The 18,937-nt window shown below is 38.3% G+C and overlaps 2 protein-coding genes across 2 annotated transcripts; both read left to right on the top strand.

The window, feature by feature from the left end:
• The first annotated feature begins 1,167 nt into the window (after positions 1 to 1,167).
• Positions 1,168 to 4,036, top strand: LOC143419666 (uncharacterized). Its single transcript, XM_076887056.1, has 5 exons — positions 1,168 to 1,245; positions 2,071 to 2,171; positions 2,331 to 2,435; positions 2,817 to 2,960; positions 3,828 to 4,036. Exons 1-5 carry the CDS (start codon positions 1,189 to 1,191, stop codon positions 3,916 to 3,918), a joined length of 498 nt encoding a protein of 165 aa, XP_076743171.1. The 5' UTR covers positions 1,168 to 1,188; the 3' UTR covers positions 3,919 to 4,036.
• A 2,417-nt stretch (positions 4,037 to 6,453) lies between these two features.
• On the top strand, positions 6,454 to 16,581 carry cdhr5b (cadherin-related family member 5b). The gene is made up of 15 exons (XM_004556293.3): positions 6,454 to 6,566; positions 7,564 to 7,739; positions 7,845 to 7,898; positions 8,050 to 8,139; positions 8,287 to 8,373; positions 8,496 to 8,597; positions 8,711 to 8,881; positions 9,056 to 9,146; positions 9,231 to 9,328; positions 9,837 to 10,040; positions 10,678 to 10,788; positions 10,878 to 10,944; positions 12,221 to 12,430; positions 13,869 to 14,038; positions 15,858 to 16,581. Exons 1-15 carry the CDS (start codon positions 6,482 to 6,484, stop codon positions 16,395 to 16,397), a joined length of 2,256 nt encoding a protein of 751 aa, XP_004556350.3. The 5' UTR covers positions 6,454 to 6,481; the 3' UTR covers positions 16,398 to 16,581.
• The last annotated feature ends 2,356 nt before the right edge of the window (positions 16,582 to 18,937 follow it).

Raw genomic sequence — 18,937 nt, 5'->3', positions numbered from 1 at the left:
TATCTTGTCTGTAGTGTCAGATCCAGACCAAATGTACAGACTGACATGAAGACAGCATGCTATTAATTCATGTGAACAGTAGCTAAGCATCACAGGACTTTAACAATGGAGTGTAAAGTATCTATATGCATTTTGCCCCATAAATAAAACAATAAGACAAATCATGGCGAAAAGCATTCTGCCATGATTTGTCTCATAGTGTCACTTAATATTATATTCCTTGAGCACTGAAATGTTCTGTGACCACACCAAGCACAGAGGCCTCCCATTTACCTCTGTGAACAAATAGGATATTATCCATTTTCATGGAATAAAATCCACACTCGGTCCACTTTTCTCCTTATTGATTTTTAAGAGGTTTCCATGAACAGCAACATACTTGACTTTCTAGCTTTTCGATGTTTCTGCTATTCTTATTATGTATTTGTAACACCCAATGGACAGATAAGGAAAAGAGTCATTGCAATTTATTTTCAAATAAATCTGTAATTGTCACAGTTACGAGGAGTGGGTCTGATTGTTTGCCGGCCACTTCCAGCTGGTGACCTAAGATTGACACTAGTAAATGATTTCCAGTAGCTAAGGCTCAGCATAATGATGATAGGAGTACATTAGTATGCAGAACATGATTCACTCCTGAATAAAAGCTTTATCAAAAAGAAATGTTTTAAGCCTAAACGTAAAGGGTTCCAGAAGAGAGAGGCCTCTACTTCCCATCTCAAATTTATTGCATTTAACTATGAATAAAAAAAACTCCAAAAGCTCAGATTTACAGAAGCATTAATCGACCAGAGGCCCGGGCATGATGTCACTGCTCTTCAAGATGGGCAACAACAAGAATGTTTGTACATTGTTATTGGAGTAAGTCTTAATTACTAGTTGTCTCTGAAGCAAACAGAAGCACAAATCCCAATAATAAAAAAGATTGAAATGTGTGTGTTTGCCGATCAATACTCAGCAGTGACGTGTTGCTAATTTCATGTGAGCAAACAGGATGCAGCTCTCACAGGTGATTAAAGCTCATTAAGGATGGTCGATCCCATATCATTAACATTTCAGGATGTCAACAAGCCAACCCGCAGCTGGAAAATCCGACTGCAAACTTAATCTGTTGACAGAATAAATAATCAGAACTGTAAAATCAGAGTGAAGTCTGGCAGAGGTCGATACCTGAGGAGGTACAAAAGGATGTGGTGCGGAGCTCGACATCAGTCTGCGGGGTTGATTTCAGCAGGATCAGTGCAGGTGAGTCTCAAAGGGCATTGACTGTACTGAGTGTGTTCATTTAAGCTTTCCTTTTGGAAGTGCAAAGAAAGAGATCTATTAATGCTGAGCCAGACCTAAATATAGATCTAATGCAGTTGGATTTTCTTTACAGAAGTAACAGTCACTGCATTTGATTTGTTTCCTTTGTAATTTCATTGTCTTGCCTTGTTTTGATCATGCGGACCATCTTAGCCACAAATGATTTCTTAGCTTTCCTGTTTTGTTTGAAACAGCGATGCCTGTTTAGCTTCTCGCTCACCACAAAGCTCAAAGAGACATCATTGTTTTTGATAAAGCAGCATTTTAAGCAGTTTTGTTTTTTCTCAATTTGAACATTTTGACATATGATATTCTTGCACGCAAAGATGTGTTGGTTAATTGAAGGTGTTACTGGAGAGGATTGTCAGTTTTTCCTAAATTTCAGTTTTGTCCATAGTACCTATCCTGTAAGTACCCACTTTTCAATAAGACTTGCATTTATATTCCTGTTTTATCCATCCAGTTATTTCCACTGCGCATGTAAATAAAAGCAGTAATCAACAGGCATGTTTTAAACATTGTTGCTGTCTGAGACATACACTGAAAGAATATTTTAAAAGAAGTTAGATTTCAGAAAGAAAGAACGAGAGGATGGTATGAAGAAAGAAATAAACAGTTAATTTGCTCTGAATCAGGATTATTTTGGTCCAGTGATATTGTAGTTTGTTCCAGATGTGTTGGATGAGACGCAGGTCACAAGGAGAACTTTGTTAAACAAACCTAAGTTTACTGAAGAAAGTCTGAATCATTTGCTTGCCTTCTAAGGAGATTATCATCTTTACCATCTTCATGATGCCATCCATCAGCGTCACTCAGGTTTTCCTGCTGTTTTCCTTCCTCCACCTCATCACATCACTTCCTGTCAGGTAACGTTCCATCCCCAAACAAATTTTTCAGATTTTGCTAAAATTCAATAATCTGAAATTATAAGATAATAATTATAATTATTATACAAAGATTTATGATTCCTCAACAGAGTTCAGAAATGTTCTTGAAATGTTCATCTTCCTTTCATGTAACCTCAGGGACCAGGATGAAGTGGAAGAATTCCTGACTCAAATCAGACCCCTGAACGCACCATGGTCTCTGTCAGCAAATTCTGCAGATGCTCTGGTTGAGGCCAGACTCAGGTGAGTTTACATTAAAAGTGATTCTTCACTTAAATGTGGGATTGGATCTCATATACACAGAGTGAGATTTTGCAATAAGACCTAACCGTTGCTGCTGTTACTCTACTTTTTGGAGCCATTTTTGCAATGAGTTTCAGCTTATTGTATAGCTCACTGACATGACTCTCACAACTGTCTTCCATTAGCATTGGGCTACTTTAAGTGGACGAGGAGCATCAGTGTCAGCTCTAACATCTTTTTTTCCACTGTACAAAAAGCGTCAACAGTATTTGTGTAATAAGTGATGCATTTCCTTTTTATTGTAGATAAAATTGTGCACATTCAAAATCATATACAGGTAAACATAAAACTGAGATGAATGATAATGTGATTGTGTTTCAGGCAGCTGATGTCTTCAGGTCTAGACCGCAGGAGGCAGCTGGGAGACATCGAGTTCTCAAACAGATACTCAGAGTTTCTGCGCTCTAAAGCCAAACACACCTCAATCTGTGCTTTTCTGCGCCGCATGCAAGGCATAAAGAAGAGGTGCGACATGTGACAGGCATATTATAAGAACAGTGAAACATATTCTAACACTAACGATGGAAAAACTTGTGACTCCATACACAGCAGTCCCTCTAAGCTGACTTTTCGCTTTTTATGCATCAAAATCAGGCAAGAGTTATCTCCAACTTTTTAAAGATAGGTCTCAAATAAAAGTAGTAAGCATATAAGAGACGAACAAATAAAGGCAGAAACAGGAACAGTTTGAAGTAATATGAGCACTGAATAATTCTCCACAGCACAAATTCCAACAACAGGTTTGTGTTGCACTCAGTGCTCTGCTGTCGTTCTTCTGTAACACTGTTTTCATTCAGGTATTAGTGTCACCTCACTTCCAATTTAATTAACTTTCGGATCTTTTACTGACACAGTCTTTCCCTGACTGGCTTTTATTGTGAAGTGCTGAGTTTCATTGACTACAGTTAATCAGCAATGGAAGAAAACAGCTGAGTAGAATTCGCAAAAAACTATGAAATAAAGTGTTTGGGTTTTTGTTTTTCACAATCTACCTGGTTGGATTTTCAACTTAGTGGCAAGTTGAACGTTTTGAGTGAAATTTCACACTTCCTGTAGTATTTTCATATTAAAAGCACTATGGCGTAGCAGAGTAAAGTGTATGACATGGTTTGAATGAATTGGAAGCGTTGTTCTTAATAAAACATTGAGATGTAAAATTAGATACATACTAATATATAAAACTGGAGATAGTTACGGTGTGCCGCTACTATAAAGTAATAAAGGTTTTAGTTCAGCAGACATCATTAGAGAGTTTATATTTTCTTCATTAATGGCTCTTTGTGTTTTTATCCGCACGTGTCAGCATGTTTTTTATGCCGTGTTTGTTCACAGTGCGGTGGGAGCAGACACGGAGAAAGTGAATCTGCTGCTGAAACAGTACATGTGTCCATCTGTCTACAACAACTGGCCCACCGACCTGTAGAAGACTCAGTGAGATGAGGAGATCCAATGTGATGTTAGTTGGAAAATGTTGGAAACTGATGATCTGAATAAATGTGTGTAAATGCAGCTGTTATCTTATTTAGTGTGGGAACACATCACTTTGTTATTAAATATGTTTTATGAAGTACTTTTCAGTGACTAGTGTGTTTCATAATTATGTGCAGGATTTGATATTTGTGCATACAAGAATGCATTGTGCTGCAATAACTTGTCCTGAAGGTGGCGCTAAATGAAAACTTAAAGGCTCATGTCAGGGTTTTGAAGTCTGTTTGATATCGTGCTGAGACCCAGCCTGTTCATGTATGTCCTCTGTGGTGGACGCACATATCACAAAAAATTAAAGAAAGATATTTTTATTGAAAGATATTTTTCTACCTCCGTTCTCAGGAGGATCAGTTCCTGAACGCAAAGCCATAGAAAAAAATTCCTCCAACCATCCAAGTCATGGTGTGCATGTTGTATTTACACATAGCTCAACTCAAGCAACTTGAATTTAAATTTCACTTCTAATTTAAAAATGCAGCTTGTTTTCAACCTCCAACTTCAATTTTCTTCAGTAAGAACAGCTGTCATCTTTAAAGCGTAAATAATATTCATATTAAAAAAGGTATGGATATGAAAAAATGCTTGGAACACATCGATAAATAATGCATCTGAAATGTAACAGGACCAGTTCTAATGGCAGGAGTCTTTTTCGAGAAGCGCTATGAAAAACATAAAGCACAATTATATATTCCTTTCTTAAATTTATAGCTCCTTCTACAAAACAACAGACACACACAGGTGTCAGGAACGATGCAATGGGAGACCAACGGGTGGATGATGGGTGTAACTGGGAGAGGATATTACATACACACATATAGTATATGTATTATTAATAGGGTCAGGTTAACCCTAACCAGTGGGTCTGCATGTGGCTCTTTACCCACTAAAGAGCCGCATGTCATTGCTGACCTCTGCTCTAGGAGGAGTAGAAGTTCTTGTGAATTGCAGAGGCATGAACAGATGGATGAACTGATAGATAGATGCGTCATCAATGCAGAAACTGATCTGTTTGTTATCTGGATGAGCCAAAAAGCAAATTACTCCAAGGCACTCTCTTTTTAATAGCATTTAAAATAATATATTAATGATCATATTAACACACAAAAAACCCAGTCAGTTGAAAATATTTTTTGTTTTTAATTTAAAATAGTGTATCTTGGAGTTTATTATCTTTTTTCTCCTTCCTCTCCTTTTTATTATTGTTATTACTATTATTATTTATTTTAGATGACTATATTAAATATTCCAAATTGCATATAGCAAACACAGGCAAGAGGTCCAGCTGTGTGACTGAAATGAACCAAGGCAAAGCCCTTATAAGAAATAGTAGCCTAAATGACATCCCTTCAAACGCCACCCTTCAGGACACCCTAACTTCAAGCTTAAATGCAATTGAAACTGTTGGGTTATTAAAAAATAAACACTGTCCAGCTGCCATAAAGGGGATAGTCAGCCATAAAGACCAGGGTATAAATGTGGTTATTGCTGCTGTAAAGTTGGACATTTCATCATGTGAGTCTATGAGGGCTGACGTATTTTTGCAGCATCAAGTGAACATTCAAGGAACTGTTTTTATTTTTATTCTGCTTCATTCGTTCTTGTACTTACAGTCTTTTAGGCATCTAACACATAAAAGTGGACAAAGTCATCTGTTCGCAAAGGGGGGCTCCTATAAAGTACAAACATGTCTAATTATGGGTTGTGTATGGATTAATAGGGACAATAATAATAATGGATTGGATTTATATAGCGCTTTTCAAGGCACCCAAAGCGCTTTACAATACCACTATTCATTCACACACTGGTGGAGGCAAGCTACGGTTGTAGCCACAGCTGCCCTGGGGCAGACTGACAGAAGCGAGGCTGCCATATCGCACCATCGGCCCCTCTGGCCAACACCAGTAGGCAAGTAGGGTAAAGTGTCTTGCCCAAGGACACAATGACCAGGACAGAGAGCCCAGGGATCGAACCGGCGACCTTCCGGTTACAGATGCGATTCCCAACCCCCTGAGCCATGGTCGCCCTAAAAAGGCTTTTATTTATATAATATTAGTCAAATTCAGTATAAAGTGTTTAACAACTGAAAAGTCTTAATACCACTGTACTGGCCTCTGTACTAGGCGTGTTGTATGTGTTATGTTTATCCCACTGTTGTCAACCATAAATGCAAATCAAGACACATGACCTTGCGATAGGACACATTGAGTGTCCTAAAGTTAAGGAATAGCAGATGAGGGAATACATAATTTAATGATCTCAAATACTATCATCACTTCTGCAGATGTGCAAACAATATTAACATGCATCGTCATGTCAATCTTGTCAAATAAAAGACAATTAGTCACAGAAAAAGACCTTATATGACTTCACAGCAAACAGGAATACATGTAATGGGTTTTATGATGGGTAAAAGTCCAGTGCAGCCATAAACGCAAGCAGATCGACACAGACGAGAGGCAGATCAGTCGGGACTGACGAAGACACAGTCGGACAACGACATGGAGAATATTTATCCACACTTCACTGCGACAACACTCCTCTGCTTCATCCTTCTGATTCCGTTTCAGACATTGGCTCAGACCAGTGAGTATCCATCTCTGTTGTTTCACTTGTTGTTTACCTGACTGTTGATCTCTGTTCCTATAAAAAAAATAATGGGCTGCATAACAGTGTGTTCAGTGGTATTTGCAGGCCATTTACCATTTGTTGTTGTTGTTGTTGTTATCAGTGTGTATTGGACAGCTAGTGAAAGCCTGTGAGCTAAGAAATGAGTGAAAGAAAAGAAAGGGGAGGGGGTCAAAAGTCTAGAAGCCAACAGACACGCTGTTTGATGCATTTTTTTACATTTTTACATTTCTTTTTTGTTTTTTATAGCTTGCAACTCTTTAAGTATTTTAACAGCTCTTTAAGTATTTTAACAGCTCTTTAAGTATTTATTAAACTAACTTGACTTATTCAATATTTTAAACTGTACTAGTTTTATTGTGATTGTTTATTCCTTGTGCTCCTCCACATCTGTCAACATTTCAGGAAACTACACAGTTTTTTCCAAATTCTACTGCTTTGTAAACTGTCTGTTGAGACAAAGATGAAGGCGAGGTGATAAAATCACTTTCACTCAGAGCAGTTTCCACTGTGCTCCCAGAAATGAATGTTTCTTGGTACACATAGGCCTCAATTATTGTGGAATAAGGGGAATAATCTAACAGACATATTCAAAAATCACTCTAAAAGAGTTTCTAACATCCTAGCTGAAGCACCAGTATATAAAGCCTTTAGGCAACCAAATGGAAACCAAATGGAAGACACTCTGAGCAATTGCAACAATTTCTAAACTATTTTTCAATAGTTCTATAGCCAGTGAAAAATAGTGGAATTCTAAGTCTGCCTTTGAGATATGCACATAACTGTCAAGTTGCTTACAGATTACTTTAGTACTTTCTCTGTATACATAAAAACAAGTAAAACTGGTAGACATCTATTAACTTGTGTTAATAACTTAATAAAATGTTACCGTAATTAATAAATGTGTTAATGGTCTGTCTCTTTAATTAGAACATCTTTTTTCTTCTCCCACAAGTCTGTTCGGCTCCTTCAAGTGTGCAGTTTCCAGAAAACAACGGAATAGGTGACGTTGTTGAGACAATAACTGTCGAGCCAGATGTGACCCTTGAATTTACTCCTCCAGCTGCAGACTCAAACCCATTTTCAATTAATGGAAACAAGCTGACAGCTGCAAAGGTGTTTGACTATGAGGTACTGTCAGTCATGACTAATAATACCAATAAGATTGAAACTCGTCTCTGTGTAATTTCTGCACTGCTTAAGAGTAAAATCGTATAAAATTTGTTTTCTTTGCAGACTGAAAAAAGTTTTCCGGTCCGCATCACGTGTAAAAAAACCACAGGACTGACGGTAAAACTGCCTTTAAACACGCTGAGCAGGGTTAACAATAAACGTCTTCAGTTTTTCACTCAGCTGTGTGTTTTTCACAGACTCAGACTTTGCTTGTACTTAATGGTCATGTGTTATCTGATACACTAATGTCAATTTAATCTGTTTCCAGATAAACATCGTCATCATTGTAGTCATTGGCAATTTGAATGATAACCCTCCCAGCTTTGATAAAAATCCGTACGATGTTCAAGTCAGTGAGGTAAGGGTTGAAATACTAGAGAAGTTATTATTTGTCTTTGTAATTCTTTAATCTATTTATTAATTTTTGTGTTGTGGCACGAGTAGATAGCCCTCATATCTTCTTTTTAAATGTACCTTATTTAGTGGTACTTTTTTTTTTATATAGATAGCACCTATAGGGACCATTGTGGGTCAGTTCGCTGCCAAAGACTTGGACAACCCCACACTCTACTATACACTCACACCTGAATCTGTAAGACTTTTTTCTTTTGTCTCACATGAGACAGCAGATATTAGTTCCAGCATCTTTGACCAGAGTAAGGTCAAAGATGCACAGTGATCTAAACATTTTTATTTCCTTTTTCATATCTGCAGGATTACTTTAGACTGCAGTCACCGACTAGTGCAGTTATTCTTGTTAATGCGCGCCTTGATTATGAAAAAGTCAAAAATGTGCAGCTGGTATTGGAAGTTCTGGTGAGTAGTCAACATTTCTGATTATACACAATAATAGTTTCCTCCTAACTCTGGAGGATACCTATGGTTTTTCATTCTGGCATTTGGATGTTTCTTCTTCCGACATTTTTTAGGACACACAAGAACCAGAAAGATATAGTGCCACCACAACTATTGCAGTCACTATCTTAGATGGGGACAACAGACCGCCATGGTTCCAGCCATGCACCCCACATAACATGAGCGAGAATGTAATTTGCCAGAGTACCGGCTATACTGGATTTGTTGTCCTTAGTGAACAGGAGGTGAGTTACTCCCATTGTAGTAATTATATGTATTATATACATATATAAAGTATTATATAGAGGGGTATTTTATCATTTTAGCTTTTAATATTGTTAATGAATGAGAAGGTTTTAAATGCCGTTGGACGACCTGATAAACACTTTGAGGCCATAACTGTGATTTTTCTTTCGCAGCCTGGAGTGTTACCGCTGAAACCAGGACCTCTGTACGCCATTGATGGAGACTCTGGAATAAATGAGGAGATAACATATTCATTCCTAAGTGGTATATAACTTGAATTATAACAAACAATTGCGGAGTTGTTGGTTATTAGCAGAAAGAAGAAGCCTAGTTTGTCTGTGTTTGCAGGAAATGATGCTGGTCTGTTCAAGATCAACTCAAACACGGGGAACATTACCATGCTGAAGCCAGCTGATGTGTTGGGGACGATCACTTTGACAGTGCTAGTAAACACAACATATTCTCTTGCTGTTATCAAATGATGGTGTAATTTGTGCTAAAAACTGTAATCAAACTGGATTTTTTCAATAGATGTAAGTAAACAGATGCAGGATGTAACCAAAACAGTAAAAAAGAACAAAAACAAAAAAGAAAACCCAACTTAAACTATCCCAGAGAGGCCTATTGTTGATGTTCACAAGATCACTCAGATTCTGGCCAATTCAGTCTGGTAAATCAGTCAGTCCAACATCTGCATTACTTCCAATGCTGCCACATTCTGCTATATGTCCTCCACCTGAGGCCGATTCTCATTCCCAAACTGAAGCGAGAATCGGCCTACAAAGAGCAGACAGGCAGTCTGTTGGTCCCTAAACATGACATAAAATTGGCAGAAAATCTTATTAAATTATTACATCAATAATTTAAATGTATGAATTTCTTTGTCAGGTTAATCTCAGGAAATTTTCAGTATTATACAATCCTGATGTTTTCAGCTGTGTTTTTCTTTCACAGGCCAGTCAGAAGGTGAACACTCATCAGTTTGCCACCACTACCATCACAATCAGTGTCCAAGTCAAAAGCTTACACCCCCCAAAATTTCAGAAAGATCATTATGAAGGAGTCATCTCTTCAGTAGGTGCCGTGGCGATGGATCTGACAAACAAGGACACGCCACTGCAGATTATTGCCACAGATGAAGATTATGCTGCCACAGCGGTAAAATGCAGTTACTCAAACCCTTAAACACCAATGTGACTAGGTGAAACAAGTGTTTCAAGAGGTGAAAGGATGGATGGATGGATGGATGGATGGATGGATGGATGGATGGATGATACCTGCTCATAGGCTGTGTTCCCAAACTTATTCTTCTTCTAGGTTTGACTTGTGTTTCTTTATTCTCTGTAGTTTTTTATGGAAATGGAAGTGGGAAATTAGAGCTAACAGTTCCATGTCTCAATGATCCATTTCCTCATGTTTCCTTAGCATCTTTTGTAAATTTCCTGAAATGCCATTTAAATGTAGTTTACAAATGCTTGTATTGATTATTTGTTCAAAAACAAAAGAATGTTCCAGCAAGACTGTTTGACTTTTGTTATGTACAAGTTTGTTAAGTGAAAGCTCATTTTGGTAACAGCCAGCAGTGGTGCATGTCCAGCCATTCTGTCAACTGTTTCCAGACATGATGTAGTTATTTTCACTGATGGAGAGACTTATACATTATTTCATGACATTATGCAGTTTAGTGGCAAACTACTCCATTGGGAGTTTGTTTGATTACTAACAAAGTCTTTTGGGAGTTTTCAATCTACTTCATGCTCAGCACCAACTTTTTTTCCTACATATGTTGAAACAGGGTCTGAATCCCCACATCACTTATTCCATTAAGGGGAGGAGTGAATTCTCCATCATTAACGGCTTCTTATTCATGACTAAGGAACTCCCAGAGGAAACCCTGTCCCTGGAAGTGAGTCTACAAGTCTAGTTAAAGTTAAAATGACTGATGAAGTGAGCAAGTTTCTTATCAAGCATTTAACTTTGTCTTTGAACTTTCAGGTATTGGCACTAGATTCAACCAATGATGAAACAGCCACAGCTCAGCTGTCAGTGGAGGTGAAATTAGGTAAATGAAACCTTCCACAATATGCTGCTGACTCCACTTGTTCTGTCAATGCAACAAATGGGCTGATACCTGTATAGCACCTTTCTACTCAGTCAGAGCTCAAAGCTCTACCACAAGTCCCATTCACCCAATCCCACACACATATTTATACAGTACTATCTATTCATATCCACACACACTCCCTCTCCAGAGGATGTACTAGTGTATCTTGCCTGAGGATACTTCAGCATGTGGACTAGAAGAGTCTGACCTTTCAGTTGGTAAACGAAGTACTCTAACTCCTGAGCAACAGGAGTCCCTATAAGTTTATCCCTCTTTCACTTTATTTCTTTGTTTCTTTGTTCTTTTTTAAGGTTGGTTTTTAAGGAGGGTTTCTTTGTCTTTGTGTGTGTGTGTGTGTGTGTGTGTGTGTGGGGGGGGGGGGGGGGGGGGGTGTCCCACTTTTATTTATTGGATTGATTTCTACTGTACATTGTTGTACCCCTTTAAACTTAAAATGCAAGTTTCTTTTTTTTTGCCCCCTGTCAATCTGATTTTCTCTGTTTGTGACAGTAACTTAAAAACTTTGCCTTAAACGTGATTCAAGGTCTTGCAAAAGAAAAATATGATGAAAATTTACTTGCACCCAATCTGAATAACTTATAATACTAATATTTAGAGTGTCATTTTGAATGTCCCAGATGAGAGAGGGACAATGTGAAAGAATTGGGACTCTAAAACAGTGACCCACATCATGGACTATCACACCATACTTATGCTCAAAGTTGGTTTACAACCAAAGACCGTCCTGGATGAACTTTTGATGGTGTCAGAAGTTTAGGATGACCATCTTGCAGTGCGACTGCAATTATGATATATGTCTACTTGCCCACCAAATAGGAATCTTTCTTGAAATGGTGCTGATCTTAACGGCAATTGCACTCGACAAACCAACCCAAATGGAATATATGGAAGTAATATGTGCACAGTAAAATGTTTGGAACTCCAACAAAGAAGAAATTCTTGTTGATTTGAGGCCACAGAACCTGGCTATATGATGTGTCCTTGAGTTGTCATGGCCAATCCAGCGGAGTGTGGCATTAAGACAGAAAGCAGAAGAATAACAGCTATATCCTGGCCCAGACTGAACAAGGATTAGCTACATGCATCAAGATTCATGTCCATGTGGCTTGCAAAGACCTTTCAAGAACGCTAAAACGGCCGTGTATAGACATCTAAAGCAGAACATGAAGACACAGGTAAAACCACTAAGCTTCAAAGTGTGCTCTCCTCCCAGGTATCACCACCACCAGTTTACCTCAGACTACTACAGACTTTATGACCACAACAACCACAGGTGAATCCACAACCAGCACCAGCGTCTCAACGACCAGCCCCAGTGAGAGCACCACTAACTCTGCTGCATCCACTGAAGACAGTTCTTCAGCCATTAATCCCACTTTGACCCCTGAAGAAAGTTTCTCCACTCCCAGCAAGGCACCACCAGGTGCTTACCCATTACTCTTCATCAGATCAAATGTGGTCCTTTGGGGGGGAAAAACACACACACACAAACAAGCAGTAAATCTAAGAAGAATCATTGCCAGGCAAACAAAGGATTTACCAACACATATTTTAACACACACACATATTTTTGTTTTGTTATTTTTGTTTTTTGTTTTTTTAGAAATGACCTTGGGGAAAGGGGTAGTACATGGAAAATAAATGAAATTCACAGGAAACAAAAAAAATAATTGGATAACCTTTGAGACTAAAAATGTTTTTTAAAAAATCACACACCAAAAGCTAGAATATTCCATTTAATTAAAAAAAATCATAAACTTCCTAAAATAATAATACTAAATTGTTTTTGTCATCCAGCCTTATTTTAGACAGGAATATACTTCTAACTTCCTATAAAGGCTTTTTTCACATTGTTCCAAAGCTATAAAAATGTCTTTAAAGTCTCATTGTTGGTATTAAGCATTGGCCCATATACTTCTCATTCATCACAGCAGTTATTCCTAAATAAATAAATAATAAAGAAAGAAAAAAAAGTGCAGTAAAGACTAGTTCAAATAAATCTTCAATATGTTCTGAAAGCTTAAAATGTGTATATGTCAAGTTCATACTCAGCGTAATAGATGGATGTTGATCTGTCCATGCATTTTGAAACTAGTATTAGCATGTCAGCTACTGCCATGCTGTTTAACTTTGTTCTTATTTGGTGTTAGAATTTGGATACATGAGAAAGCCATATTATTAGTTATTATTAGTTAGATAATCCATTTAAATTCCTTCAAAAGGCATCAACAGCACTAACACAACGGTGTGGTCTGGTTTACTGACTTACAGTAGACAAGATTACATCTAGGAGAAGCTAGTCTGGTGCAGTGGACACTTATCGAGTGGCCAAGCACCCAGATCCACTATCCAGGTGGATGAGATATTTAAAAAAATCTCTTTCTCCTGAGTTGTTATAAAGGAGAAAACTCTGCATTAGGCGTTTTAACAGGGGAGTTCATGGGGTTCGACTAGCAAGTCTCAAGTGGCCACTTGAGGAACTGCAGTTCTTGGCTTTGTCTTGATTTTTGAGCTCGCCACTTGTTCAGTATGGACTTTTAGCATGGCATTTTTAGTAAGTGGCAGATCTATAATCCACATATTGTATCTGTCATTTCATTTTTCTTAAGCTATGTGCAGTCAACCCTTATCAAACCAGTCTTAATCTATCAGTTTTTGTGTTAAAGTTACTTAACCACAGCTTTAGTGTGCTAAACTTCTACGTTTCGCCTAAAATGTCCATTCCAAGTAACAAAGATTAATCTGACATTTACAGTTAGAATTATCACTCCAATAAAAAGCATTTGATGAAAAACACTTCAGTTTACAGAAAGGGTTTAGACTCTTTAATGAGGGTTTTTTTTTTTTTATTGTTTCTGCAGTCATCAACCCATCTGGTGAATATGGAACAGTGGAGATGGCAGCACTGGGTGCAACCTTGGGTGCTCTCCTGTTAATTTGTCTGGTGGTCATTGGTGTGCTTGCCCATCGCATGCAGAATGGGAAGGCAGACTGGAAGAAGATCTATGAAGCCAACATATTTCGAAGCTCCGTAAGTTTAAGGTTTAGGTGTGGGTGAACTTTCACATTCATCCAGACTCATCCCTTTCCAACACGTTGGTCTTTACTATTCACACATTTTCATTTTTGACCACCTTGGTTTCAGTTAAACAGATTTAAGGACAAGATAAAAGATTCCTTATGAAATATTTTATTTGTACTATTTTCACTTGTTTAATGTTTATACACCTTGTGACCTTTGAGATTCAGGCTAAATTGCAGCATAATTTCACACTAGGAACCCTTTTTTTCAAGCACAGTGGTAAGATGTTTCTTGTAGCTGGTCACCAGGTTTGGTCACACCTGTGGAGGGATTATGACCCACTGCTCTTTACAGAAACTCAAAATCCTGTAGGTATCTTGGCTGCTTGGTAACTAGAACACCAAATCCCCACACCGGGTGTGTTTTTTTTCTGGATTTTTGGTTGACGTTCTGTCTCCATTAATGTTAAACTATCATAACAATTAAAGACTGTTCATTTCTTGTAAGTAAACAAACTTTCAAAAACAGCAGAGGATCAATTAATTATTCTATTCTGTATTCAATATTCATCCCACAGAATATCAGTCAACAGCCAGATGAATTAACATAAATATGAAAAATATTTTGAGGTCATTTTAAGCAATGGGAAGACTACGATAAACTGGGGAAACAAATATCTAATGGAAGCTACAGGAAGGGCCCAGGTATGCTCCATGCAAAGTCAGAGTGTCTGTTTCAGTGGATGAAAGAAACTTCCCATCAGATATGGTGTCAACAGTCCTTCAGGAAAATTTTTCTGAAGCTAGTTCAACAATAACCCACAATTTAAAAAAAAACTTTTGTAAATATGTCCTCCTCCTTCTGATTATTTCTCTTTGCTCACTTCTGTTTTAGCTCATTTTTCTGCACTCTATAAAGAAGTCCACATTGATTTAGCAGTGTGCGATGTTTTACCTGTAGCTTTTAATAATAATAATAATGGATTGCATTTAAATAGCACTTTTCCAGACACTCAAAGCGCTTTACAATTCCACTATTCATTCACTCTCACATTCACACACTGGTGGAGGCAGCTACTGTTGTAGCCACAGCTGCCCTGGGGCAGACTGGCAGAAGCGAGGCTGCCATATCGCGCCATCGGCCCCTCTGTCCAACAGCAGTAGGCAGTAGGGTGAAGTGCCTTGCCCAAGGACACAACAACCAGGCCAGACAAATCTGGGGATCAAACCGGCAACCTTCTGGTTACAAGATGAGCTTCCCAACCCCCTGAATCATGGTGGCCCTTTTGGGTTATTTGCTTTGATTCTGGCTGGTAACTTCCCTTTCCCTTCCCCTTTCTCTTTTATATGAATTCTTGTTGACTGCATAGTTCACAGTAAGATTTAGGGCAAATATTGAATCGGTGTTACAATACAGTCCAACATCTACAATTGGACAAGAGCATTTATAATATGAATAGACAGGGTTTTGTGTCAGTCAGTCTCAGTAAGAATAAAATGAAGACTGTTAGCTGAATAAATATATTCCCTGACTAAAGCATTTGAGGTCATTTTTTCTCATCATTAGGGTTTACTTTATGAAACAGCATTAAAGGAGATTCAAAACAGCAAGCTAAGTGTAGAAAATGTCTACTGGAAGTCATAGTAAGGACACAGTTTTACCATTGTGAATCCTTGATTCAAAGACAAGTCTGAAGGGAAGGGTTTCTGATGCTTTTCCATTAAAATATATATTCATTGTATACACTGATGTAGCAGCTTGTTGTGAATAACACTTTCAAGTCCTCTTGTTTATAAATGTTCTCCCCTTTCTGTTGTTCTATCCACAGCTGGGTCAAGGCCCAAGCCAAAAAGAGGGCATCCAGTACACCAATGAAGCCTTTCAGCGTGATGATGATGATGGAGGAAGCACGGGCTCAAGTGGTCCAGAGACAAAAAGTGAACAGACACCAAAATCAGTATGGGATATTCCAACCAAAGAGGCCATCGAAAGGTCTTCTGCACCACTGCATGACCTTTTGCCTGATGACACCAGTGATGTAGGCTCAGATAAGGCTGACAGCGAGAAGGAAGTAAAACCCATCCTGACAAAGGAGAGACGGGTGGAGGAGGGGTACAAGTCTGTCTGGTTTAAGGCAGACATTGACCCCAGTGCCAAGGAGGAGGTGGTCATTCTCCCAGACAACAGGGAGGACAGCGAGGAGGAAGATGAGGAACCACCCTCAAGCAGCAAAAAACATGATGGAAAACCACAAAAAAACTCCAAGGTCTTGTTTGCTGATACTGATTTGGACAGCGGCCTAGGCGTAAAAATAGAGGAACCGGGCGACGACTCAGATGGTGACGAAGAACTGGACATTGATCTGTAAGCGTAGCAAAAAGACAAGAACATGGTGGAAAGCACCTATAATAAAATCGAATGATTTTTTTATCAGTCAAGCACATAATATTCAGCCTTATCAGCCTATTACAAAGGAGCCGTCACACAGAACCAGCACAGCGTACACCTTATGGAAAAAGAAATTTCAAGGATAAATCAAAAGCTAAAAAGTTTGAACCTTTAGATTTTATCAAAATGCAACATATTGTAGCATCTATTCTTAATGTAAATGTGTCATAGTTAATCAATGTGTCATAAATTCATTAAAAACATTACTATATACATTAGTGAGGCATTTGTGACTCATGAAATCAATGTGGTAGAAATTATGGAGTGAAAATCATGGGAGCTCTGGTCGCCCTGCTGTTCATTTAATTAGATTTTTTGATTCACTATGTGCCTTCATCTTGTGCCCCTGTCAGTTTTATAGCCCCCTTTTTGCAGTAGTGGTGTCAGTGAACAATGAACACTTCTTTAACGGTTAATTATTAACTTGTAATTTAGCCCAGGCTAGCAGAAAAAAATGTTGTCAGAGGGAAACAGGGAAACAGCAAGAGAAAAACACACACATTATCTACTGTTACCGCTAGTGATTAAAAAAAATACTGCCAACTGATACTGGAGACTGTAAAACATTATGACAGACACGAAAGGGACTCTGAACTTCAATTAAATAATTAAACAGATATCAGTAAAATCCATCAGTGGAATATGTTGCTTCAAACCAAACTGGAGACCTTTACCCAGCCTTTACCTAACCTACTTACCTTTACCCAGCTCATTTTAACTTGCAGGCCACAAAGAGCCTAATTTGATATCAAGGGAGCCAGACAACCAAAAACTATAAGGGCTTTTTTTTTTTAAACAATGCGTTCGAATAGTTCACCTTTTTTTAATGTAAAGAAGTGCAAGTACATTTTTTTTAACTTGCATTTAGTGAGCTATGTTTTTGCAAGCCAGTGTCTAACAGCATGTCTTTGGAATTTGATATGTTTTTGTTTTCGTATGGACTAAACACTTGTCAAAATATAGAAATACATAAATTTCCTGTGTTAAATGTATGCAGCTCAAGTAAAATTTAAGGAAACGTTAGAGAACTGTTTTCCAGTAAGGGAAGAAAACCCTCTGAGGCAGATTTCTGCATGAAGACAGTACTTACTGTTTAACTTGCCCCTGAAACTTGGCACTTCTTTGCCTTTACACACGCATCAATGTTATGAATGAATGAACTGTGGAGCTGCCAGAATGTCACTGAGGTGCTTTTGTTTGAGCCTGGAAGGCAGTTTTGTGGTTCATTACAGAAAAAAATGTTCACAAAGGTAAGTAGTTCCAAATGCGTCCAAATTTATCCTTCATTTTCTAAATCACATTCACATTGCATGTCCGTTACCTCAAGCTGGATGTCGGTGGGCAGATAAAAGCACTGACTGTGAATAGTGAGAACAGCGAGCGATCCGTCACAGAGCTTCTTGTCAAGTTGATCTTGGCAAGTGCCTGTTGCGTGTCGGAGTATGCTTTTGGAGCCGATGTTATCATGCTGACAGTAATATGGCCAGCTTTCACAGCTGTATCGCTGATCCTTTTGTTGCTTCCTCAAACCTATCAACAACTCATCTTTTCTGTTCTCGGTTGGCCTTGTAAGTTGTTGTATTTTTCGTGTGATTTGTGTCATAGTGTCACTTGATATTATATTCCTTGAGCTCTGTGAATACGGCAAACATGTAGGCTTTGTGTTTACTTCTGTGAATAAATAGGAACCAATCAATTTTCATGAAAGAATTGACATTCCCTGTCTCCTCTTCTCCTTATTGATAACACATTTTCAAAAGGCTTCCATGAGTTTCTGCCTTCCACATGTTTTTGTAGCATGAATGGGCTTGCATTATTAGAAAAGATTAGGAATAAGATTGTGTTTTATTTTTTTAAAAAGTAATATGGACTATTGTTGATAGCTGGCTTTGCTTAAAGACACAATTTGTATTTATTTTTTAATTGGTCAGATTTTTCCAAAGAAACAACGTCAACATATGTTGTTATTGCCTTCTTCTTTATCCTCATTATTAGTAGCAGTGTGAATGGCAGTTAAATGCCATAGTGAATGGGAATGAAATTCCATGATTTTCTATTTTCTATCTGTCTCTTTTGTCACTGATACCAATGCCCCATGAGTGACACCATATCCTGATCTTAATTTGGACAGTTCCACCTACAGCTGTATTTAGCCAGGTGACCCCTTTCAAAATCACGTGCCTTTTTTAATATCTATCTATCTATCTATCTATCTATCTATCTATCTATCTATCTATATATATTAAAAAAAAAAAAAACACCCAGCACGCCCCTGCGGGCGGTTTATCCTTCAAGCTCGGGTCCTCTACCAGAGGCCTGGGAGCTTGAGGGTCCTGCGCAGTATCTTAGCTGTTCCCAGGACTGCGCTCTTCTGGACAGAGATCTCCGATGTTGTTCCCGGGATCTGCTGGAGCCACTCGCCTAGCTTGGGAGTCACCGCACCTAGTGCTCCGATTACCA

This window comes from Maylandia zebra, linkage group LG7 (genome assembly GCF_041146795.1).
Source record: "Maylandia zebra isolate NMK-2024a linkage group LG7, Mzebra_GT3a, whole genome shotgun sequence".
Taxonomy (NCBI): domain Eukaryota; kingdom Metazoa; phylum Chordata; class Actinopteri; order Cichliformes; family Cichlidae; genus Maylandia; species Maylandia zebra.
The sequence above is the reverse complement of the archived record's forward strand: the minus strand, read 5'-3'. Positions and strand labels throughout refer to the sequence as shown.